This window comes from Protopterus annectens, chromosome 17.part0 (assembly GCF_019279795.1).
Source record: "Protopterus annectens isolate FY-2018-M chromosome 17.part0, PAN1.0, whole genome shotgun sequence".
Lineage (NCBI taxonomy): Eukaryota > Metazoa > Chordata > Ceratodontiformes > Protopteridae > Protopterus > Protopterus annectens.
The window spans coordinates 61,347,529-61,373,234 of NC_056751.1; the positions used below are offsets into that span (position 1 = coordinate 61,347,529).

Here is a 25,706-nt window from a genome sequence, read left to right on the forward strand (position 1 = left end):
AGATTCACAGTGCTGTTAAATGAAGCTGAACCCACACAATGTCTTATTTAACTTACACGTGTTTTGTTTCTTTCTTTTTTTTTTTAATATTTCGAGTCTACATATTTTTTTATTTTTATGTCCGTAATAAAATATTGCTTTAGTTTCATTTTTTTTTACTGACTGTTTAAAACATTGGGCTGGTTTCGGCAGCGATGCTGAATATTAATTACATTTTATTCTGCACACTGTTGAACATTCATATTGCTGCTGCCTCCACCGGGCGGGAGGCGTGTTTGGGGCGGGCTTTGCTACTGCACATTCTGTGAGATACTACTCTAACAGAATGCCGGACTGTTATAGTAAGACATTTTTTTATGGAACTATTAAAGAAAACTTTGGAAATATTTTTGTTCTAAAATTTCAGGACATTTGCCGTGTGCAGAGCACTACTGCCCAAAGAGGGACCGGTGGTAATCCTAGTCAAACACGCATGATAGGACAGCTCTTTCCATAACATGAGGATGAAGAAAAATAAGACTCCTACAAAGCGAAACCACTCTAATTCGTGAACTGCAAGTTAACCAAGTAAATGGAGTCGCATCGTTGACGTCATATGAAAACGAGGTTGCGTAGTAGAACGACGTGTGGACAACCGGAACAGTGGGTTTGGTATAGTTTTCATTTTGCATGTTTAAGTGTATTGGAGCTTTGGCTGCAGAATGGCTGGTATTAAAGGTAGATTATTGCATGTTTATGTATTCTTATTGAAGTTTGCAGATTTGTCGTGAATAGTGTTATTGGCGAGAGCACATAGTTGAAATGGATTTCCCCCTTCAGTGGACTTTATAGTTAGAGGCCGAAATCATCCGGCTACTTGTCCAAGTTCCTTTGTTTTGGTCTCTGGAAAGGGTTTTTGTTTGGCGCAAGGAATGCTGCGCTTTTAGTCTAGTATCATAGATAATAATGCAGTTATGATCGCTTTGCGTTCTGCAGACGTGATGTGAATTGTAGCATTTTTTTACGTCTGTGTTGCAGTTTCAAACCCGTTTTTCTTTTTGTTTTGTCAGATCCGGAGTACTGCACTGCATGCTGTGGAGATGTTTGTAAGTTGCATCTAACCATTCCGTGCAGTACTCTGTACTTTAGGTTGACTGTAGCAAGAACATTGTTTCACATTCTCTTCTGGTTTTTCTCCAGTGTTGATTGTCATAGTCAATGTGATCGACTGAAACCGACCGGCTTTGAATAAAAGAAGGGAATGCAGTGTTTAACTGTTTCTGCATGATCGCGCACTGTTAGTATAAATCGAATTATGTTTATTTTTTTAATTATTTGCTGGCCATTAATGCTGCTTGAGTGGTTATGTATCTGCCTGAGTCAAGCAATCCCATGGGAGTTATTTGATATTATGTCTTTGGGTGTATCCAAGGCTAGTTGCTGTACAAGCTTACTTGCATTTTTGAATACTTGTATATTATTTTGTAATTATTTATTTTCTATTTTTTGGAGTAAAATAATTGTAATGATTTTTTTCTGATTGCGTTTTTAAATTTACATCTGTGTACACTATTTACATGTGTGATTTTCTGTCAGAAAATAGGCAGTACGCCTTTCTTTTGCTTAGCAGGTGCGGTATTTTTCTGTGAATAGTTTTGCTGTACATTTGTTTTTAAGTGTTTTAATAATATTGTAAGGTAGTGTGTAGCCCTGTTAAGTTATAGGAATTGCAGTTAATCAGAAATCCATCCAGTACTGTTGAGTTGCATTTCCGGCCCCATGAACAGCTCCTTCCATATACAGAGTTTACTAGAAACTGTAAATGTACACTATTGTAGGTGGTGCAGAGCCATTATAGTGCATCTACATCTGATCTAGTTGTGTGTTTATTTTGTTATCTCCCTGATGACTTTTGCAGGTCCACTGCCTGATTACACTAGTTTAATTTGTTAATTGGGTAAGCCCACTGGGTTAAGTGACTTGCTTAGAGTCGCACAGCAGCCAAATGAAGGATGAGGGAATCAAATTCTGGACTGCAGGATGGAGTTTTTTTGTTAGCTTACACCAATAGTCCTCTGTGCTGACTATCCGCCTTCTCCTACTTGTTCTGCATTGGTGAGAGCTGGGCATTCCTTCATTAGGCATGGGTCCTACTGCCCTTTTGTTTCTGCACCAGAAGCCCTGTCAGTCAGTCTGTTACCCCAGTAGTGAGAGTTGAGTTTTCAGGGGCAAGTCAGCTTGCAGGTCCAGCAGAGTAGCCCGCCTTAGTCTGCTCACAGATTTGCTAGAACTTCCAAGTTGGAAGAGGAGGAAGCATCCATATGTACTGACATATATGCTTCCTGTTTCCTGATTTAGCAAGGGGATATATGCACAACATAGTGCAAGTTAACTTAACCAAGAGAGGCAGCTAATGCATTTGCACAATAGAAGTTCTAGCAGTCTCCCTCCTTCCAGGATGACTGAGCTGTCATTGGCCACTCCAGGCACCCTTCTACTGATCACTCCCTCACACACCCATGCCACTAACTGAACATGGATCATAATCAGGGCTTTGTCCCTCTGTGCTAGGGAGCTGGTCAGTACCTATCTAAAAAGTGAAGAAATTGGAACTAGAATCAGATAGTAAGTGTGCTTCTCCTTTAATCACACTCTCATCAAGTTATTTTTTTTTTCTTTTTCTTAAATATGGTCATACACGATAATTAAAAAGTGTACTGCAGTAATAAGCGGACATTTGAAATGAAAATTAAAGTCTTTGTTTTAAATTGCAGCTAGAATGGACATGTAAGCCCACCCCCCATTTCTCTGATTTTAGTTAATTATATAAGCATTATAGTAGGTAGTGACACAGTGCTGCCTTTCCTCTGTACACTGAGACAAGCAAAGTGTTCTCCATAGATATTATTGGGAGTGATTTGTACTGAAATTACCATAAATATATGCTCTGTTTTCTGTCTGCCCCACATACTTTTTTTACACTCAGTGGTTTGATGATGTTACCAGTTGTTTTAAACTCTTGCCCTGGTCCAACAGTGCTGGTGAGGATTGTAATGGTAGTTAACCGAACAAGGCAAGACAGACTTCCCTGTTTCTAGCAGAAATTTCTCCAGTTTGTCCTGTGGAAATCTAAGCAGACTGAGAAATATAATACTTCTAGCATACCTTAGGTGTTGCTCCAGAGCCTCTTTCCTGTGGGCTGTGACTGGTTGTCTTCCAGTGACAGGCAGTGAACAGCCTGAAAAGTTATTCTAGCTACCTCTACTGGGGTTCTGTCAAAATGGAGGAGCAGTGGTTTTACTTGGAGTGCTCCCAGGTTGCTCACCCCCTCACTGTGTTACTGAAAAAAAATGTAATTTCTGCTACCTGCATCTATGATCTCTTGTTTCCAAAGTTCATGACCATAGGTGAGAATGGGGAAGATTGACCTGGTTTACCATTACACACTAGGGAAGTGCAGTTCACACAGACTTGTAGCCTGTTGTGATACTGCACACAATGAAATGGACATTTTAATGTGAGGTGGTAAGGCTGTAGTCCCATGCCACAGGTAATAAGGCTTGTGTGTTGTACATTTAGACAGGGTATAGTACAAATGAACAGTTTGTATTGTATCCTGTTGTGATACTGCACACAATGAAATGGACATTTTAATGTGAGGTGGTAAGGCTGTAGTCCCATGCCACAGGTAATAAGGCTTGTGTGTTGTACATTTAAACAGGGTATAGTACAAATGAACAGTTTGTATTGTATTTGTAATTTTAAGAAATGCATTTTTAGTGCATTTTAATATTGTACTGTTGCAAATGTTTTCATTGTACAGGAGATTCATGTAAAATCTCTTAATTTTAATGGGTATCTGGGAATTTAGAATGCCGTTATCTTACTTACAGGTCTTAATTTGAAGGTATTGCACACTTTTGTTTTATACATAGCATCTGCAGTCATAGGAAAATAGTATAGCCATTTTCTTTTCTCTTGGCCATCTTGGCTCAAAGCTAAAGTATCACTTTGTAGGACTTTCTTCCACTCATAAATAGATGTTTCTTGTTGACTTGCTCCCCCCAGTTTAAAAATTTCCAAACATTTTTCATGTCTACTAGATTATGTATTATTGTGGTGTCTAAAACAGGGTCTATATTAGAACATCAAAGTTTCAAAACTTCGAATGTTCTAATATCGACCCCTATTCAGCGAAAGCTGAAAATATCGAAGCAACAGAAAACCAATTTTTTTCCTAGGGAAAGAATTTGGTTGTCCGTTTCTGTTGCTTCGGTATTTTCAGTGCTGCCGTGCAAAGTTACGGGTCAGGTTCAGGTAAGTGTGTGAGTGCAGGTTAGGTTAGTTAAGTTTAGGGTGCGGGTTAGGTTTGTGTGTGATTGTGTGGACATGAGGGTTAGGTGAGTTAGGGTTAGGGTGCGGGTCAGGTAAGTGTGCGATTGTGTGGACGTGGGGTAGGTGAGTTAGGGCATGGGTGAGTGTGCGATAGTGACAGACCTTAGGATTTGGGTTAAGGTAAGTGGATAGTTAGTGGTGTGTGTGTAGTTTAGTGTAGGATTATGTGTAAGATTTGAGGTGTGTGTGTGTGGATTGCTGTTTGTTTGGTGTGCTTGTGTTGTTGGAACAGTGAATTTTTTCCCTAGGAAAAAATGAACATTACAGTGAGCCACCACTACCCCAACCTAGGGCTAATTTATGTCACCCACTCTGCACTCTATGTGGTCCAGAAATGAACCCAAGAACCCGGAATGGGCAATTTACTTGAATACCGGCCGCTCTTCCTTCTCCCTCGCCATGCTCCAGCTTCTTTTTGAGATGTAACTACTAACAACTAATGGTGACCACCTGTCAGCTCCCTGCATAAACAGAACTCCCCTCTACCCAATTTCAGTCATAACTTTAGCTTTTACCAAAGCGCTGCAATATGGTAACTGGGACAGTGTATTCATCTATTTTATTTATGATTTATGAAGTGAAGGTTGAGGTCTTCAGTCAGTGTTTCTAGTACTACCAGTATATGTGAGATGGAGGAGGTCTAATAAGATGTGACCTTTCCTAGCCTGGAAGTTGAGGTGGAGAGCACCACATAGTTGACAGTCTGAGATAGAAAAAAATCAAGAGGGTTTTCTGGTTTGCTAAAGGAACTTAGTCCTGTGATTATTTTTTTGTCATTGTTAGAAAACATTTTGGTCTTTCTGGTTGAACAAGGTGTATTAGTGGTACATTCAAAACAGTACACTGTATTCTATGACAGGTCTGATGAGGGAAGAATGGGGGGGGGGGTTAGGACATCCTTGGATTTGGAAGATATACTCTTGGTAATTATTTGGGTAAAGTGCTGTTTGCATTTTAAAGTAAAGGAAAAGGCATTTTTCATATTATACAGAGTTATGTTGAGAATCAGGTAAATGCTGATATATGCCATTCCCTGTTTCAAAATAAAAATGCTGTTGTACCCATTTCCTTTCAGGAAGCTTAGTTGGAAACATTCTGTTAGGCGACTGTTGGGTTATTGTAGATATTCTCCCATTCTGATTGTTCAGCATGTTTAGAAAATAGAATGGTCAGTTATGTTCTTATTACAAATTAATCTTTTTTTTTTTTTTTCTAACTTGATTTACTGTATCTGGCTGTGACATTCCTTGAATTAATAATTAATTAAATAAAGAAATATTTTAGGAAATTCCATTTAGTTGAAATTTCTTTTGATTAAAATATCATGTTGTCATACCTAGGTGCTGAAGTGTTTTGCAAATAATTGTGAGTATGAAAGTAGGGTTTGAGTTGGTGTACTGATTGAGGTTTTGGTTACCATTGGAGGTTAGATTTTAGTTTAGGGTTTTGCCTTGGGTTAAGGAGTGTGTGAGATGTTTTTTTTTTTTGTTTTCTTTGTGGTGCTAGTGGCTTTTTCCCTTCCTTAAGAAAAAACTGGGTATACTGTTTTGCAATGCTGTGTTTTGGTGTGATTCATTTTTAATTTTGTATTCAGTGGTTTTAACTTTGCTATGCTTTCTTCGTAGAATTTGTTTTCAAGCAGGTGTTTTTAATGCCAGTAGGTGAAATCTGATATGTCAAAACTAAGGTAGAAGAACTTCAGGTTGTCTAGCCTGCTGTACACTTTACAGGAATACAGTTTTGCCATGTTGGAGATGAGACTGCAGTTTACAGGTGTCTCCTAAATACCATGCCAAATGTTCTAGTGGTAGGGTAGGGGCAGAATCTGGCGAAATTATGGAGGAAGTACCTCCTCCCATTTTATCATAATTCTGCTGTAACTTGGTTTAAAGTGTGGTTAGGTCTAGTCTTCAAGACATTTTGATCTACTGCTGTGGGGTCACCTGATGTGTGTGTGCTTACTTTCAGTTTAGTGATTTAAAGTGAACTATATCTACTTAATGATTAGATCTTTTTTTTTCTCTTTAGTTCCTGTTGCTTAGCTCTCCTCTGCAGTGTCTTCATTTACTGTCTTTTGGCCTTGTGCCATTTCCCTGTAGTACTTACTTATTTATTTCATGCAAGACCCCTTTTCAGAGAAGGCCTGGGGAGAAATGCTCCAAAAATGTATTTAGTAAGAGAAAAACATACAAAGGGATTATATTAGACACTTTGAGTACAAACAATATTTGAAATATAGTGATTACAAATTCGACAAAGAGTGGGCATCTGGATGAGTATGACAAGTGGGAGTTGTCAGAGAAGGAAAAGTAATGAAAAGGGGGATTGCAGTAGAGGAAGAAGTTAGGATATGTCAGTTAGAGTGGGATCAAGATTACAGGAAGAGAGAGATCAAGAACCAAAAGTTGACCTTATTTCTTCTGCCTCCCATATTTTCTCACTTATGTCTAAGAAATACTTTTTCTCGCTGCCCCCTCTTTTCCTCTCCTCCTCATCTACTGTTTGAATTTTTCCATTCTGACATTTGCTTTATGAGTGAGTAATAAACTTACTCACTTACAACATCAGCACATTTTAGTGCTACATAATGTTGTATTTGTATCGTTTTAATAATAGTATATGTATAGTATTATACATGTATGTGTTTTAGTCTAGTTATTTATAGTATGTTGTAATGTGATGTGAATTCACATATGTATATGTATTTTCTGTTATTTTATTTGTGGAGCTTTTCTCCCCAGGCCTCCTCTGAAAACAAATAAAATTATCCAGCAGGACTTTCCTGGTGAACAGACATCAATAAATAAATACAATAGTAATAAAAATGTAAAACTCTAGAGGACTGAGTGTAAAATAAGATGGGGGGATTACATTATTAATTTGCATGAACAAAACTGCAGACGAAAAAAGGTTAAAGACTCACATCAGCAGTTATGAAAAGAGCAAAATTTTAGAGTTCTTGATGAGAGGAGAAATTCTGCAGTTTGACTGAAGGATCTAGTAGGGGAGCAACTGATTAACTAGGAGAAGAAGAGCAGGAGCAGACTTTTCAGAATTAAGGAGATGAGTGTGTAGATATTTATTGAACTTGTTTTGAGTTTCAGGTTGTCTGAGGGTAGATAGACATTTACTAGGCTAACAACCATTAGGACCTTTTTAACTCTAGCCACTCATCCCAAATTTTTGACAAGTTCTGATACCCTTGATAAATGTAAGCAGGGGCCTGGGAGAGGAACAGTTTACAGGTTGCTTGTGTCCATTAGAGACAAAGGTGCCAAACCAGGATTGAATGTCCCATCCAGTTGTGCAAAGTATACTTAAATTGGGTTAGGGGGGAACTCTGTTTCATATGGGTGGGGAGCCTGTTCCAGAGGTAGGGTAGTCTCTGGGATACATACCTGTCTCTCTAGTATGTCTTATTTATATCACAAGCGAAGTTTGTCTTTAGAAGGGATAATTCTAATGCTGTTTGTTTTGTGGATATGCAGGAGGTCTATCAGAGTGGGGTCTGACAATGTCCTGTATGTCAGGCATAGATCTCTTCTCAGGCAGCAGGAGACAGAATACGGGGATAGGGCCTTGAAGTGGTATGCGTATGACATGTTAGTTACACCCTGTATTCTTCTAGTGAGGAACCTCTGTGGACATTCCAGTTGTTGGATATGAATGGTTAGGTACATACCAAAGAGTATGTTGTACTCATTGAAGTTGCGCAGCATAAAATGATTTTCCGACTACTGTAGACATGTAATGGTTAAAGGTTATATCGCTGTCTATTTGTGTTAAGTCCCTAAGTACGGGGTTAACTCTAAGGCGTGTACTGTCAATGTGGTAGTTAGCCAGGGGTAGATGACTTTGCGAAGGATGATGTTTGTATTTCTTGACATTTAGTTTTAGTCCATGACTGACACTAGCTGTTTGTCTGTGTCAGTCCTCCCTAGAGAACATTTGTGTCAGTGTGGGATTCAATGACTGTTCCTAATTTGCAGTCATGTGCAAATTTAGTCAGATGGAGACAGTTGAGATTGGCCTTAACTTCAAAGAAATAAATGCCAAAAAGGAGTGGTCCAAAGATCGATTCCTGAGGAACTTCACTTGTGACTGGCCTCTTAGTATAGGTGGACTCCCCATTTCTAACTTCCTGGGTGCTGTCTTTGAGCCAGTTGGCTATCCATCGGGTGACATAAGGGTTTGTACCTAACCACTTGATTTTTTCAACAATCCCTGAGTGAGGTATTCTATTAGATGCATTGGCCAGGTCAAGGTAGGCAATGTGAACCATTTTGCCCTCTTCCATTGCTTTGGTGACCTTCTCAAAGAAGTCCTGGTTGAGTAGGCATGACCTGTCGTTAATGAAACAAAATTAGGTTGGGTCCAGTATCTGGAGGTTTACTATATCGTTACTGATTGGTTCCATTAGAATTCTTTTCATGGCTTTGGATACAAGATGAGTGAGACTTACGGGTCTGTAGATGGCCCACCTTTGTGCAGGGGGATGACTGTTGCTGTTCTCCACTCATGAGGCACGAAACTTGTTTGGAGGCTACAGTTAAATTGCAATTCCAGAGATAGGTCAAGTTTCATGCTATTTAGAAGGCATCCTGGGAAATTGTCTGGGCCCATTGATGCAGTGTTCTTGACCTTAGAGCATTAAGAACCTGGTCCCTAGTGATAGCGGGGGGGGGGGTATAATTAATGGTATTTCGTAAGGGAAGGTTGACTGGGAGAGAGGAGTGAAGTTGGAGCTGACAATTTCAGCCAGTAGGTTTGCTATATCTACTGGCTCAGTATAGATAGTTCCATTTACAATGAGTTCTACACATAGTTGTGTATTGCCTTTTGAGGTTGTGGATGTAGGTAAAGAATGCCCTGTGGTTGTCCTTAGCCTGGGAGGCCAAATTTACCTCAAATTTCACTTTGGTAGACTTTATTTGTTCTCTGAATTGTTTATTTAGTTTGAGAGTGCTTGTATCCTGCTGGAGTACTGCACCTCCTAATTTCTGCCATGATTTTCTTCCTTCTGTTATACAGCCTATTGATTTTGTGATTCCACCAGGTTGGCTTGTTTTATGAGTTAGTTCTTTACTTCTTCCTGGTAGGTACATCTGTCTCTACGCAGCTATTAACATGCTTGTGTGGGGTTTCTTTGAACAGTTCTGCATAGGCAGCAGTGTTCTCGGGGTTTATGGGAGCTTGACATTTTGCCAGGTTATCATTTAATAGCAGTAAGCTGGCCTTAAAATAGTTCCTGAAAATTCCAGGGTTAGTTGGGGGGGTCCAGGTTTTATTTTTAGTTCAAAGGAGATCATTTTGTGATTTGACCTTACCAGGGAAGACATTACACTAAGGGGTGTACAGCAATGTCCCATATTAGTGAGGACCGGATCTAGTTTGGTTGTACCCCTAGTTGGTGTATTGACAATCTGGTCCAGGGAGTTTGTGTTTGCAAAATCGAATATTAAATTTTAACTACGCTAAAAAACGTTTTCAGTTTCTCTGGTGCCTTTCTTGGTGCTTTTTGCCAGCATGTTTGGTGTCTTGTAGGATTTCCAGTTAATAGTGGGGTAATTAAAGTCTCCCATAAATGTGGTATTGGATTGGATGGTGTGTGTTTCAAATAAGTATAAATACATGGTATGGGCTTCCTGGGTCACAGAGGGGGACCTATAGCTTGCAAGGAAGAGGTATTGGATTTTGCTTATGGTGATTTGAATGTGGAGAAGCTCAGGTGCATTGTCCTGTTTGACCAACCCTGAAGTATATTTACTTTTAATGTACATTGAGACACCTCCACCTTTAGTCCCCATCTGTGTAGTAGCTGGTCTACATGTGTTGGAAGGCATTATAACCTTGCACTGTTGGTGTGCTCTCCACTGCTTTACACCATATCTCAGTGACCGCACAGACATCAGCATTCTGTAGGGTGGAGAGAGCTTCTAGGGAGTGGAGTTTTTTTTGTTTAGACTCCAAGCATTGAGTAGATTTTCTTGGTTTTGATCTGCTATGTTGGAGTACTTTCAGTTTCATATTGCCTAAACAAGGCACTACTGAGGAAGACAGGCTGATATTCAAAAGCCTGGAGGGGAGAGGTGCAGACTGTCCCTGGCAAAGCAGTGTAGTCTGTTGACCATCTCCTTCCATGCTGACAAATATTGCACCCCCTTAGAATGACACCAGAAACAAAGCCAATTATTAAAGTCAGTAAAGTTAAGTCATCTGTTGCTCGTATTGTGGCATCATCCTTGGAGAAGGTAAAGTGCTGCTCTATACTAGGCTCATACCAGCTTGGGACACATATTCCTAGAGCTCCATGATGTCTCTATTCATATAGTGTAGGCTGGTACATCTCGAGTCATTTACACCCACATGGACTGTGACTGAGTCATACTGGTACTTGTGGTCCAATGACCTGAGTGCGTGCATAATTTGACGGATTCTAGCCCGTTATAAGCAACTGACTGTGACTTTCTCCTTAGCCTGGTGAGAGGGGCATCAGTGTGTCTCCCAATGGAGTCTCCAGTGACCAGAATGTTGGATTGTGTGGTGGCTTGCCTTATGGGCTTAGAAATAGAGGCTCCATGAGATTTGGCTGTACGTGTTGATGTTTGTGTTGATTTGTAAGAGTGCATTCGGGGCTGCTGAGGGTATTTGTTATGTGTCCTTTGTGTAGAAGGTCTTTGGGGTTTAAGAAGGTTACATTTAAGTGCCTCACCATATGTGGGTGTATATGTCTGCTTTGGATTTTTGTGTGATGGATACAGCATGTGTACTACTGACAGGCTTATTGACATTAGGAGTACTTTTACGTGAGAAATTTGCTTCCAGTGACATTGTGTAAATACACCTCACATACCATAAAAGTTTGTTTGAGAATTAACTGGTTGTCAGTAAACGAGGCAATTTCTACATTGCCTCAGGATGCCTATATCTACCAAGTTGGTAACAGATAGTGGGAAAGTTCATATCCATGGCAATAGACCCTTTTTATTGATTAGACAGTGGAGTGAGAATATAAAGCAATTTCAGGAGTATTCGGTTTGCAACTCTGGAAGCAGTGATTGTCACTGCAAACTAGTTATTCTGTGTGCAACTTGGTATTGGTGAAATTTCAGTCATGGTTTTACAGGGAAAGTGCCACTCAATGTGTCTGTGTCTATACAGGGTACTTCCAAATGTTTGAGGAGAAACTAATAAGTAGACCCAGAAGATTTAAAGTTGAAGTACTTGGGCAGATATTCTGAAGTTAGAAACAAATCAAGCAGTGCTTGGAGAAAACAAAGAATTAGCTTGTAAAGAATGATGAAAAGAGGGAAGTCACGTGAACGGCTCCTGTCTGGCTCCTACTATTGCTGCTCTCACCACAGCTTCATTCTGATGGGATACAGTGCTCGTCTGCGGATTCTCTCACCAGAAGCAAAACATTAGCACCAGTCCCAAGATGAGAAGCAGGTCACAGCCTGTTTGGTGATCTACAGTCTTGTCCAAGATCATGCAAGGGTCTGTGGGCTTGTTGTAGACTTTTCCTGGTAGATGTCTTGAATTGCAACCAGACCATACCAATGAGGAATATTGAGCACAGTCATTCACTGCCCAACCAGAAACGGTCAGAAATCTATGCACTCCGCTTCTTCTCTCACCAGGAGCAGAATATAAGCACAAATTCCAAGCTGTTATCTATGAAGTAGTTAATAGGCTTTCTGGTGATAAGCATTCTCCGAGAAATAATGTCCCTGTGCTACCTCTCTCACCAGGAGCAAAACAAGAGCACTAATCCCAAGATGGCAAGTGGTTCCAGAGTTTGGCCACATGGTGCGAGTATTAGGTTTCACCATGTGCATTTGAGGTCTTGTTCTGGTAGGTAACGTATTTCTCTTTAGTGCAGAGTTCTATTGTGAGACCATTTCATCAGTGAACTAAAGAAAGACATTTAGATGGTTGATGCAGAATAGAGTGGGTTATCTTTAGCTGGGTACGTTGAAGATAGCTGGGAAATTCCATTCAGTTGTTTTTATGTAGAACAGTGCAGTGGCGAGTGGGAGACTGGAGGCAAATTTTGCAGTTTTGTTGTAGTACTGCTGTAGTTTTTGTTGTAAAGTGTGAAAGTTGGTGTAAATTTGGGACAGCATAGTCTGTATTTATTAGTGGGTGGCCACTGTGGTGCAGTGGTTAACGTTGCCGCCTCACAGCAAAAGGTTCTCCGGTTCGATCCTCGGCTGGGATGCCTTCTGTGCGGAGTCTGCATGTCCTCCCTGTGGTCGTGTGGGTTTCCTCCCACATTCCAAAGACATGCTGTAGGTGGATTAGACCCTTTAAATTCACCCTAGACGTGAGTGCATGTGTATGGCTTCTGTGTAAGGTTGGGTGCCGGGCTGGCAACTTGACACCGTAAAAACTCCACTGCCAATCATGAGCGGACAGGTGATCCGCTGTGGTGACCTCTAACCGGGAAAAGCCAAAAGAAGAAAATAGTCTGTGTTTATTAGTGCTGTTCCTTTACTATCCCCTGTGTTAGCCTGTTTGCTCTCTTTCACAACTGCTGTCTTCTCACTTTATTTTTCCTTGTTTCTATTACTCAACATTCTCTCTTACTTTTCTAATTTGCTGATTCTGCCTTCCTGCCATCCTCTTTCCCAGTACTGTCTCTTTCTGTTCTGTGTCAGCTCCCTGATCTATTTCCTTTTGCTTCATCATTCCAGTATTCCAGTGTACTGCCATAATTATGTATATGGTAGAAGATTAGTTATATGTACACAAGATGTTGTATGTTTGTACTCCGTATGTTATCTGTAACATGCTCCATATTTTACTGATGCTTTTGTATTCTTGTAACAATTGCTTACTCTGTACGCTGCTGAATTAATGAATTTTATTTTCATTTATTTATTTATGTTTTGGTTAAAGGTTTTTGCATTGTTGAGTCTTTCTTCTCTGGTCTCCACTAAGAATGGCTTGTACCCAGTGGACCTCCCCATTTAATAAACAGAAATAAATTTATTTTTATTTATTTTATATTTGTTTACCAGGAATGTCCAACTGGGCTAGAAGCTCATTATCAGCGGAGGCCCAGGGAGAAAAGCTCCAAGTACAAATTAGCAATTGCAGTATTATTTGGTAATACAGTTTCATACAAGCATTAAAAAAATACAGAAAGCAAGTACATATTATATACGCGATTATTTATAGGAAATACCATGAAAGAGGTTTAAGGAAATATAATACAGATAGGTCCTATTAGTGTGGACCCATTGAGTAAAAGCTTCAAAAGCAAGTGAACATTATTTGACAGTGGACAAATGTGTCTTATAGAACATGTAGAGTTTCATATTTTGTATAATATTCAGAGGGACGTGAATATGAGTATAGTTAAAAAAATAGTTTGCAAATAGGCAGGCTAGAAGTGGGGTGAGAAGTAAGTGGGAGGGTGTAAGGGTGGGAATTGGTTTAGGAAATAGGAAAAGAAACAGCAGTAGTAATGCTACAGTCAGCCTGGGGATGATAGAAACAGACAACTGGTGCCAGAGCCATGGCCTCAAGCTAAACACCAAAAAGTGTATAGTCATCCCCTTTGGCAAAAACAAAGTGCCCACAAATTACCACGTAGGTGGTAATCCATTAAGTACGGAAGAAGTAATTAGGGACCTGGGGACCCAAGTTGATAGCAATCGCTCATTTGACAACCATGTGGCCAAAGTGGTTAGAAAAACATTTTATATAGCCCACCTAATCATGAAGGGATGCACATCTAGATCAGGGGAGGTAATCGTGCCTCTTTACTCATCCCTCATCAGGCCCATAATTGAGTACAATGCCCCTTTTGGGGTGTACCTTACCAGACACGTGCAGCAACTGGAAAGACCCCAAAAGTACCTCACCAAGAGGCTCAAAGGGCTCCAACAGATGTCATATGCTGCCCGGTTAAAGAAACTCCAGCTCTACTCAGTGGCATACCGCCTGCTCAGAGGCGATCTGTGCTTGACGTATAAAGCCATGTTCAACCTGGAATTAATGGACATGCTGCACCACAGAAAATCCAAATCCCATCGAGCTACGTGCTCGAGAGACTTGAACCTCAGCACTGAAATAAATAGGACATGCTGGAGGGACAGATTCATAACCCAGAGGCTCCCTTCACTCTGGAATAAAATCCCAGTCCAGGTTAGGCAGAGTCCCTCTTTTCCTCTCTTCAAGAGGAATCTTGATGAGTGGATGGGGGATCGTAGGTTTACCCCGGGTATCACTTCTGTGTCACTGTTAGACAGAGGCACAGTATACTAACCTCGAAAAAGGGCATATGAAAATTAATTTAAAATGGGTGGCGAAAGCCAAACACACTCTGGCTAGGCTTATAAATGCCCTAGGGCAGATAGCCTAGTATAAACCTATGAACCTATAAAAGGAGCAGAGCCAGTTATCATTTAAGTACACCTTGAGTAAGTGTTTAAACAAGGGTAGGTTGCTGTTGTTAAAGAATGTGTTGAGGGATGGAATTCCATGTCTTGGAGATCTGGTTAGAAAAAAGAGAATCTCCGAAACAGATATTGGATTTAGTGACGTTTGGCAGGAATTTATCTGATGATCTTAGGGTTTTGTTATTAGTTATTGGAGAGCTGGGCAATTGTCAGGCTGTTGGAGGTACTAACGAAGTCTGTATTAGACGAAAACGAAGAGTAAACATTTTCTACACTAATCTAGTTGCTATTGAGAGTTTGTGTAAGCCTTGGTGGATTGTTTTTATTTTTTATTCTGTTTTTATCACGTCTATATTAATTCAGCAAAAGACTTATTCATCGAACATGTCTTCCGCGAGCAACAACCGCCGAAAATCACTCCAGCAAACCGCAGAATTTTTTCCACAGTTCTTAAACATTTGGCCATCACCTAACCTTTGCACTTTTCCCCACTGTAGTGCAGTCTTGGAGATGGTATATATCCCCCCACTTTGGTGTGTGTGTGTGGGGGGGAGAAGCACCCCACTTGGGTTGATTTGATTTAGTCCGTTGTGTGTTCCAGACAGTTGGTGGGCAAGTGTTTGTGAACCGTGGGAAAAATTCCACGGTTCGCTGAAGTGATTTTCAGCATTTGTTGTTCACGGAAGACATATTTGATGACTACATCTTTCACAGAATTATATAGACTCTCTTTTTTTATCCACCTATTCATACTGGGATTGTTTTGTTTTTATAGGCTGATGGAGATATGTGCGACTGCAAGTTGGCTGAGGGATAGGAGGTTGGGTAGTTGTAGCTAATTTAGTTGGTGGAGAGCAACACGGTGATGAGATATATGTGGAAGGTTTGTGGCAAATTTGGTAATTTTTTGTGGTAACAGGCCTTGAGTTTATTTAGGTCAGATTTTTTAAGGTATGTGAAGGTAGGTGAAATATACAATACAGTAGACAAAAGGTGGGTCCTAGCTATTGATTGTCTGGTGGTGTCGGTAAGGTAAGATTTGACTCGAGAGAGAGTCCAGTTTTATGTTGGCCTTAACACTAAGGGATACATGTTTGTCAAATCTTACATTTGTGTTGATGGTGACACCAAGTAGTTTAGTTTGAGAAACTGGTTCAATTATGGTTTTGTTGGATGAAGAGATGCAAAAGGGGAGGAATGTTGTTACTGAAAAAGAACATTAACTTGGTTTTGTGTGGCTTTAGAATAAGTTGATAGCTGGATAGGTAGGATTCTATGGCTGAAAATAATTCCTGGGTAATTTCTTGGAGTTGTGGAAGGGAAGGGGAAGCACAGATGAGGGTGGTGTCATTTATGTATTGGATGATTGTAGTGAGGAAAGTAGCAGTGTAGAGTTTGTTGGTAAATATATTAAAGAGCAGTGGACCAAGAATTGAACCCTGGGAGACACCAACTATAATGGGTATCACGGAAGAGAGGTCATTTTGCTGCTTCACACCCTGTTGGTGGTCAGAAAGGTAGTTAACCTATCGCAAACAGCCCTTTCCTGTTTTTTTTAAGGGATGAGAGCTCGTCTAGGAGCTTTTGGTAGGATATAATGTCAAATGCCCTGGACATATCTAAAAATATGGAAGACACTTGTCCACTATTTTTGAGTAGGTTTACTGTATTAGTGAAGCTTATGAGGGCAGTTGTGGTGCTGTGCTTGGGTCAGAAGTCATGTTGGGTGTTTAACAGGTTGTTGGATAATAAATGGTCTAGAAGTTGCGAGTTGATACATTTTTTCTAGGATTTTAGATAGAGGTAATAGAAGGGCTGTTGGTCTATAATTGGAGAATTCTGTTGAGGAACCACCTTTGTGTAGCAGAATTATGTGGGTAAATATTCCAGAGTTTGGGAACTTATTGCTGGGTGATTTGATCTATTGATCAACAGAGAGACTAGGTAAGAGATGGCATTGGCAGCCAACTTGAGATATTTATTTGGTAGCTTATCTGCAGCTAGGGGTGTCGGTTTCAGTTTGTTTAGCAGTTTTTTTATTGTATATGTTTGGATTAGTTGTAGAGAGAAGGAAGCAGATGAAGCTTCTTTTCCTGGTGGAATGAATAGTGGAATATTGTTGTTTACTAGAGAAAGTATGGAGTTGGTAAAGGAGTTAAATTGGGTAGCTGTAAACTATCTTTGATATTTGTAGTGGAGGGAGTTGAAGTTGAGGACTGACCTGGTTGTAAAAGTTGTTTAGTAGCACCCCACAATTTTGGAAGGTTGTTTTGGTGTTTATGCTGGATTCATGTATAAAAAGTTTTTTGATTTTGTCATTCTTGATCAGTTTTTTTAGATTTGTTTAACCGTCGATAGTTGTCATCTGAGGCTTAGCTTTTGTTGCTCTGATATTGGGACCAGGCTTTATCTCTGTTTGCGTAGCTGTTTGGTTTCTTTCGTTAGCCATGGGGTGTAGTTAGTTTTTAAGTGGATCTTTCGAAGAAGCACCAGATTATTATTTAGTATATCTAGGAATTTGTTGAAATATTGAACTGCAGTATCAAGTTAGAGGTGTTTTAGAGGTGACCAGTAGCAATGTTGCTGAGTATATTAAAAGTATCAGGTGAGAAGTTTCTCCTGCTGTGCAGTTGTTTATGTGCTATATATTTAAGGGGGTAGTGGCGATACCTAAGTAGGTAGGTGGGGAGGTGGTCACTTAGCCTGTCTGGGAGGCATCCAGAGTGATACCCTAGTGATGGTTTATTGGATACAGTCCAGTCTAGAACTGACTGATTGTTACTATGTTTATCTATTCTAGTTGGGGAGAAAATCATTTGTGTGAATCCATACAAGTTTATGAAGTTAGAAGGATTATCAGAAGAGCAAGTGTGCCGATCAGTATTGAAATCCCCTACTATTATGGTTTCCTGGCTAAATGATGATGCAGAGCAAGAAAGGAGGTCCGCAATTATGGATGGATTGTTGCCAGGAGGGATGTAGACTGATATTATGATACTGGATTTTTATGGGTCTGATTTTGTAGTATGAGGCAAGTATCTCCATGTTGTTGAGGTCAGGGAGGTTCATTTGAATGTGCTCAAGTATTAGAGTATCTTTAGACCTCCACCACACTTGTGGGTTCTATCTAGTCTATGGATGTTGTAGCCTGGGGAAGGATTTTGTTATTGTGTGTGTGGGGTTTTAGCTAAAGTTTCTGTTAAGACTGCTATGTCAGGTTTATAGAGTGAGATGGAAGCATGAAATTCATATATTTTTATTTAAAAGGTTCCTAAATTCATAGTGATGATTAGGATGCCAGAGCCATTTCCTTGTATGTTAGTGTTGGGCTAGGAGTTGGAAGGTATAGATGTATCCGGTACTTGTTGTTGTAAGGGGTTAGATGCTTGTTGCATGGGATTAGGGTCTGTGTTTGGGTGGATGTCACCACTCAATTTAAGCTGTGCTTTTATGTGTGGGAATGGGTGCAAGAATTTAGGTGATAGCCTGATGTATTTCTGGACTACAAATGGTGAAATATGTGTCTGTATGTATCTTTAACTAAATATGTGTATCTTACAGCTGTTAAAGAGGTGTGGTGCCATAAAGATGTTAGTAAAAGGAGTAGGAGGTGGGGTGGGGAAGGGGTAGGTTGGGGAGTATATGCTTGTGATACTGTGATTGTGAGGAGTGGTGAAATGGAGGGCTGCTATGAATAAACTGATCATAGGAATGTGAAAGAACAGCATTATTATGATGAGGGACTGTAATGTAGGAGGAATGTTATGTGGAATGAGAAGGATATATAGATTTAGAGGCAAAGTGATTTCAGAGGGAGGGGAGTGGCTGTGGAGCGTGATGAGGTAGATTATTTGGTTGATAATTATGTTGAGGGGGTTTGAGGTTATAAATGAGTAGTTGGATGTGGTGAAGTTAGAAATAAATGTAAGTGTTGTAGGGGTGGGTGGAATTTGGGGGGAGTGTAGGGGAGCTGAGTGAGCTTGAACGGAGCGGGAAGAAACCTAGTCAGCAAGACTTCAGCGCCTTCATGAACCAATCAAATATGCTGGGTTTTGCTCACATCCAGTGCTGATAAGTACATAAAAAATAAGTAAAATTAGTCAAATATTTTTTCCTATTCTAAAAAGGTGGCACGTGTAATACTTTGTATGGGATTAATGTCAGCTTATAGGGTGATACTGAATTTAAAATGGGCTCAGAGTCCTGTCGCTACTGGCAGTAACTTCAGTTAGACAGGAGCAGATTAAAAATGCACCTTTAAATGTCTGTGGAGTTACTAGCAGCTTTAGGAAGGTTAAAGTACTTAAGAAAGCTGTCTCAATATCTATCCATTAGTAATGTAAAATAAAGCTAAATTGCATGGAGATTCTGTGCTAATTACATTGTATTACAGGTAGCGGTGTGGGGGTAGGGGTGGGAGTACAACCCTAGCTTGGTGTGCACGCCACTTTACAGTTTTTTTTTTACAGTGGTTATAAAAACTATTCTAGTGTAAAAAGCATTACAAATGGACTTAATTTTATTTCTTACACTGTGCAGGGTACAAGGTTTCACGAAATTGTTTTTGTAGCGCAAAAGAAGCTGGGGTCTTTTTCAGTGGGAGCGTTTGACATAACTGTAAAATGATGGTGAGACACTTATAAGCATTGGAATAGTAGTAGTCATATCTTGAATGGACTCATAGAGAATGCATCACAACTTCAAAAATCTCACGTTGAACCTTAACTTCTACAATTCCTATAACAATGCAGATGTGGAATATGTAGCATTAGCCCACAAACTTCAATAAAATGTAAAGTAAAGTAAAACACTTTTCTGTAAACCAGCAGAGCAGGAACTAGTAAGTAGCAGACTGACAAACTTGGAATGTAGCAGGCATTTGGGTAATTTAAGTTTATCTTAAAGCAGTACTGTTAACTTAAAAACACTTGCATTATTCAGCTGTGAAGACAGCTGCTGGAATCTAAATAGAGGTTCCATTAATTTACTTTTTTCATTGGACCTTCTTGAAGGAACAGACTGAGGAAGATGAGTTGTGAATATAGAATTATTTTCTGAATAGTAGAGAAGAGGGGGGAAGGATGGACAGTATAGCACTTAAAAATGATAAATTACTGATTATGGCAACAATAATGGTGGTGAAACAGGGACAGGAAGTGAGGTGATGTAGGATGAAGGCCAAGGTAGTGAATAAGAGAATGTCTGCGGGCGCACTGATAATTGGAAGATGATGTGGAGATTCAGTGGAGCTAGATAAAGTAGAAAGGCAGAAGGTTTGTTGTTGCTAGCTAAGCAAACGCCATTCTGTTTAACTGGGTAAATCCAATAGGTACAAATGCTGCATTTTATGGACTACCACAGAGCACTGTTTATTTTAAGTGACTTGTTCATAGTCGTAGAGTAGGCAGATGGATACTGAAGAAAATAAATTCAGGTCACCATGATGAAGCCATTAGCAGCTTGTAGTGTTAATCCTGCGTACACTTGCATAAACTTTTAGTTGGTTGGGTTTGGCTTAATAGTCGTAGTACTTATTTTTGGAGGCAGTATCTATCATATTCTGAGGGAGCTTTTCTGCTTTTTGACACTTCAGATTGAGGCTCTTTTTCTGTTGCTAGATGGTTTGAATTGTACCGACAATGGCCTTGGACCATGCCAGCAGTTTTTGAAATACAGTAGACTATGAGCTGGATGAATTTGATGAGCTTCCTATAATTGGGTGATTTTAGCCACGTTAAGGTTATGAAATGCTTCATAATAGTGAGAGTGAAACTGTTCAATGTAAATTTTGCTAAGGACCTCAGAAAAGGTCATATGAAGCTGATCTCTGTTAAGACAGTCCGATAGATTTTGTCGCTATACCACTCCTCAAAATTGTTTTTAAATACCCTGAGGCTATCAAAAGTTTTAATATATGTGAGCGATTTATTTTATCTCTGTACTGCACCGACAGGATGACTATTTTCATTTTAAACTTGTAATTTCACTTTTAGTAAGCCAGTAAGTCATTATTTCTGTAAATCTAGAATGTGAGTTAAAATTCTGTCTATGTGAATTCATCTTGTAAACACATTAACACTGATTTGAGATCAGTCCTATAAAGTCTGTTGTAGACTGAATGAAGACGCAAGTTTTCAAACAGTCTTCATAATTAAGGTCTTTGAGTATCAAGTTGTTTCTGCAAAACACTTTTGAATACACTGTCAAGTTGTTACTTTTTAATTACTCGCATTGTAAGAGCAAAACGCAAAACCACATTCTGATGTTAAGTGTTATCAACATCTTTTACAGGGACGGAGAACAGTCTGAGCATCTGAATGCAAAAGAACATACAGTTATTCTAATTAAAGTGCAACTTTTCCTTGTTTGCTTGTTTACATGACCTTTCCAATTCAAATGTCTGGTTATTGGAACCTCAAGATTAGTGTATTGATTATATTGTGATAATAATCGATCCCCTAACTTGTATGGGTATTTGTGTTTCTTTGTTTGTTTCTAATATGCAGTATTTTACTCTCTTTGTAATTGAGACCTTATTTTTGATACTCTATGAATGAAGATATCCAAGTAATTCTGCAAAAATGTATGGTCAGAGCACGGAAGTTTCTCAACATGTCATTTTGGAAGTTTGTCAGCTGCAAAGCAAATGGTCAGGTCTACATGAGGTTGTCAGCTTAGTATACAAGAAGTGCACGGAAGGCTTGGTAGAACAGTACATTAATTAAGCCACTGTTGTGTTCCATATATTTTATTCATGACTTGCAACATACTTCCCCCTAGGCTGCTTCCTGTAATGTCACCACATATACCAAAAGAATTTTATTTCTGTAGCGCCTCGGCTACAAATAGCCTTCAAGGAGTAAAATACACAAATTCAGCAGTCCTTTATATCAATCAATAAACAATTTAAACAATAAAAACATCAATTAAAACTTTTAAAGTGTCCCTATCCAATTTCATATAACACTTTTATTTTAAAATATGGAACATTGATACCAAAATGATTAAATACTGAATGTTGCTGGAAAAGTGGAACTCTGTAGTTCGGCCAGTTTCATTTGGTAAATTGGATCAACAATTTCAATGCCAACAGAAAATGGGTTCTGGAAAAGCTGTATGTCCTGTTCATGGAGATGAAGCTGTTTAAATCTCATTTGAAACTCCCTTTCCAACATTTCCAGTGAATCCACACATTTTTTGTTTGGGAATGCAACTGTTGGTTTTTCAGCCAACCTTCACTTGTTTAATGAGGAGGTCCAATTTTACTTCAGATGCTTTCACATGTAAGTGCATATCACAGATGAGCTTCCCCTTTCCTTGAAGTTGCACATTGAAACTGTTGATTAGCTGTGTTACATCTGTCAGAAAGGCAAGGTTCCATATCCATTCTGCATCTTTAAGCTCCGGTGATACTTTGTTTTTTGAAAGCAGAAAAGCAGAAACCTGTGGAAGCAAGTCATAAAAACTTTTCAAAACTCTTCCTCAACTCAGCCAACGGACTTCTATGTGGTACAGAATATCTTCATAGGCAGCATTCAGCTCACAGAAATTCCTGAAACTGTCTGTGGCTTAGTGCATGAGCCCTAATGAAGTTAACACAAGACACCACAACTTTCATGACAGAGTCCCACTTTAGTGATTTACAACACAGCGCTTGTTGGTGGATGAGGCAGTGTATGGTTATTGGGCCGCAAATGTTTGTGTTTGTCCATTTCTTGGTTAATGCGTGCAACCACTCCTTTCACAGACCCCACCATGCTAGGAGTACCATCAGTTGTCACACTGGCTAGTTTAGCCCAGTCCATCTCCAAATCATTCACAGTTTGGCAATTCTTTTCATAGAGATCCTCTCCTGTTGTAGTTTCTTTGATGCTTTGCAGTGCAGCAAGCTCCTCTGTGACTTCGAAATGTGCATTTGTTCCATGAATGAAAATTAGAAGTTGTGCAGAATCACGGACATCATTGCTTTTGTCGAGTGCCAACGAAAAGTAGCAAAGTTTTTTTTTTTTTGAGGAGTTTTGCAAATGCTGATGCAAATTGTCCCCCCATTTCTTCAATCCTTCATGTAATTGTAGGTCCTGAAAGACTCTCTGTACTAAATAACTCAATCTTCTCTGGACACATCTCTTTGGCAACAGAAAGAAGGCATTCTTTAACAAATTCTCCCTCTACAAATGGTCTGCCAGTGCGCAATATTATCTTGGCAACTTGAAAACTTGCTTGCAGTGATGAAATATTTAGCTGCTTCTGCTTCACAAAATCATTTTGCTGAGTTATCAGTCCATTTTTCAGTTTTAATATTTTGTCTTTTCTCACTTGTCCGACGAAACAATATTTGTCTTTAAATCAAGTTTCGTAGTGTTGGTGCAAATTGTATTCCGTGAACACAGCCACTGAATCCTGACATAGCAGAAAAACAGCTCTCTCCTTGCACTGCATGAAAAAGTAATCATAGGTCCACTGTTCTTTGAATATCCTTCAGTCGGAGTCAATTTTTCTTTTCTTTGACATAACTGTTTCCGAGGGATGCACAATGGCTAATTATACTACTTTGCTTTATTTTGCTTGGGAATGCTGTATGTATGGAGTGTATGCATCTGCGTGTTTGCGCTGGAGCGTCCGAGCATCACTGGCACCATGGCAACTTGATAGCGGGATAATGATTCATGCTAGTAAGGGACTTGGAGGGCGCTGGACGCAGCGCTGCCCGCGGTTGAGGCGGGAGCCATGGTAAAGACTTTGGAGGGCCATAGTTTAAGGGACCCCTGCTCTATTCAGACAGCTGAATCTTAACTTTTTCTATGCGTACAAAGTTGAGTCCCTGTACAAGAGTAACATCTGGTGAATGTTCTGAAGTTGAGATTTAAGGAGAAAAAAATCCAGCACATATTGGAAATGTGGATGGTGAAAACATTAATGATGATGATAACTGCGTTACGTGACTGAACGCAAGCAGAATATGATAGAAATTTGACAGCTGTTTCAAAGTCATAAAGATACTCTGCTAACTTTGAATAAAGTTAAAGGTGAATTCAAGAAACACACTTTAGACGTTTATGATTTTATATTCTTAAAAAATGTCATATAGCTTGATCCCTTAGTTGCTAAAGTCAATAAAGAATGTGCCACCACTTAAAGATCCTATAGCTGTATGTTTAATAATTATGGCTAATTATGTTGGCAGGTTCATTAGACTTTTCATTCACTGAAATGGTTAGGAACCTCATCAGTACAAGACGCATCCTATGTTTGGGCTGTGAATCGTGGGTCTATGTTTATTCGTCGAAGGGTAAAAGCATCAAATAGCATTACATCTTAAATGCCATTCATAGAAACCTCCCGCTAATTTTATATATATATATATATATATATATATATATATATATATATATATATATATATATATATATATATATATATATATATATATATATATATATATATATATATATATATACACATAGATACCAACTCTGAGATCGCACTACAGTGGGGAAAGGGCAAATTTCTTTATCCCTACTGTAATGCAATCTTAGTCAAAACTGCTCGATGAGCTGCATGTTCGATATATGCTATTGGATGCTTTGTTTTTCAATGGATAAACTTAGACCAGTGAATCATGGTAAAACCTAGCAAGCTTGTCAATCATTAATTCTAATCAAGTAAGTGATACTCCTCTTGTTATAGCTGCAAGCCTCGTGGGTTTGGAAGCCTTTTTAACACAGAACTACAAAGGTCATATTTTGCTCACTCATGTATCCTAGGAGAAGGGAAAATGGAATTGTGACAGACTGTCTTTACCCAGGCCAGTAATCAAGGAGCTTCAATCCTCACCAATGACACCAGTGAGAGACCATCACTAACAACAGGACTGGATTTACACAGTATTTTCAAATGCACTCTGCATCAAGCGCAGTCCCCCCCCCCCCCCCAAGAGCACAGTGGGAATGCACTCCAGACCTGGGATTGGGCTCTTTCTCTCCAGATCCCAAACAAGACTTGCTTTGGAGCACTGTGTCCCAATTCCAAGTAACTGACACACCCACACCCGGGTATTTGATTTTCACACACACACTCACCCACTCTTGGGAAAGGCTGGCACAGATTTACTAGCTGTGCACCTTTTTGTCCAGACAGCAATGTAACTATGCTGCCACCAGTCAGGTCACTATCAGGCTTTTACAAGGGTTATACTGAGTAAAATCAATGCTAATATAAATGGTAGAGTGTAACCCAAGCAGCAAGGCTTTTTGGAGTGGCCAATGTGTCACTAAAATAAGCACAAGTACTCTCAAGATGTTAAAAGTAATCTCTAAAAGACCAGCCACAATGGAAAATATAAAATATTTAATAAAAAGGTAATAAAGTAGAAAACATGAGAATATTAAATATAGAAAATGCAGTAAATAGCAGAGTTTCAGTCATGGGAGAAATAAAAATAACATAGTTGAACAGATTCAAGCAGATGCAGAAAAACAATACTTGGTTAATCTCACTGTAATTCCTGACTGTCTAAAGAAGAACTGTTCCTTATCTAACTTAATTAAGCAAGGCAGGGTTAGATGTTGAGTTGCTTACTTCCACAAGGCAAGGTGGTGTTATTCCCACTTAAACTGAGTTAACTGAACTGACTGTGGTAACTGTCATAGATTCTTATAGCAAAGCTGATCTGTGAGTTCCATCCCCTCACTACCTGTTATAGAATGACATCACATTTGATCACATGACTCTGGTAGAGAACAGACTCAGGGCTTTTCTAAGATCTGTTGCAGTATTTGAAAATTATAGAATTATTTGTTTAAATATAAACATTTAATCAGTTATAATAACACTGTTGATACATTTCTAACATAATCCGTACAAGATAGTCAAGTGACAGAAAATTATTTACAAAACTCCAGCCAACCATGCTGGCACATGCCA

General features: G+C 39.4%; 1 protein-coding gene across 3 annotated transcripts in view; it reads left to right on the plus strand.

Moving 5' to 3' along the window:
• Positions 1 to 394: 394 nt before the first annotated feature.
• LEPROTL1 (leptin receptor overlapping transcript like 1) overlaps positions 395 to 25,706 on the plus strand; it is a 202,085-nt gene continuing 176,773 nt past the window's right edge. The window contains exon 1 of one of the 3 annotated variants that reach the window (XM_044059610.1): positions 395 to 642. Coding sequence is in view for 2 of the 3 variants with exons in the window: in XM_044059608.1 (XP_043915543.1) it covers positions 702 to 717 (16 nt within the window). In the remaining variant the exon portion in view is untranslated. Of the gene's footprint in view, positions 718 to 1,224; positions 1,277 to 25,706 lie in introns of those variants that run through there. The other 2 variants (XM_044059608.1, XM_044059609.1) reach the window with 2 other exon arrangements.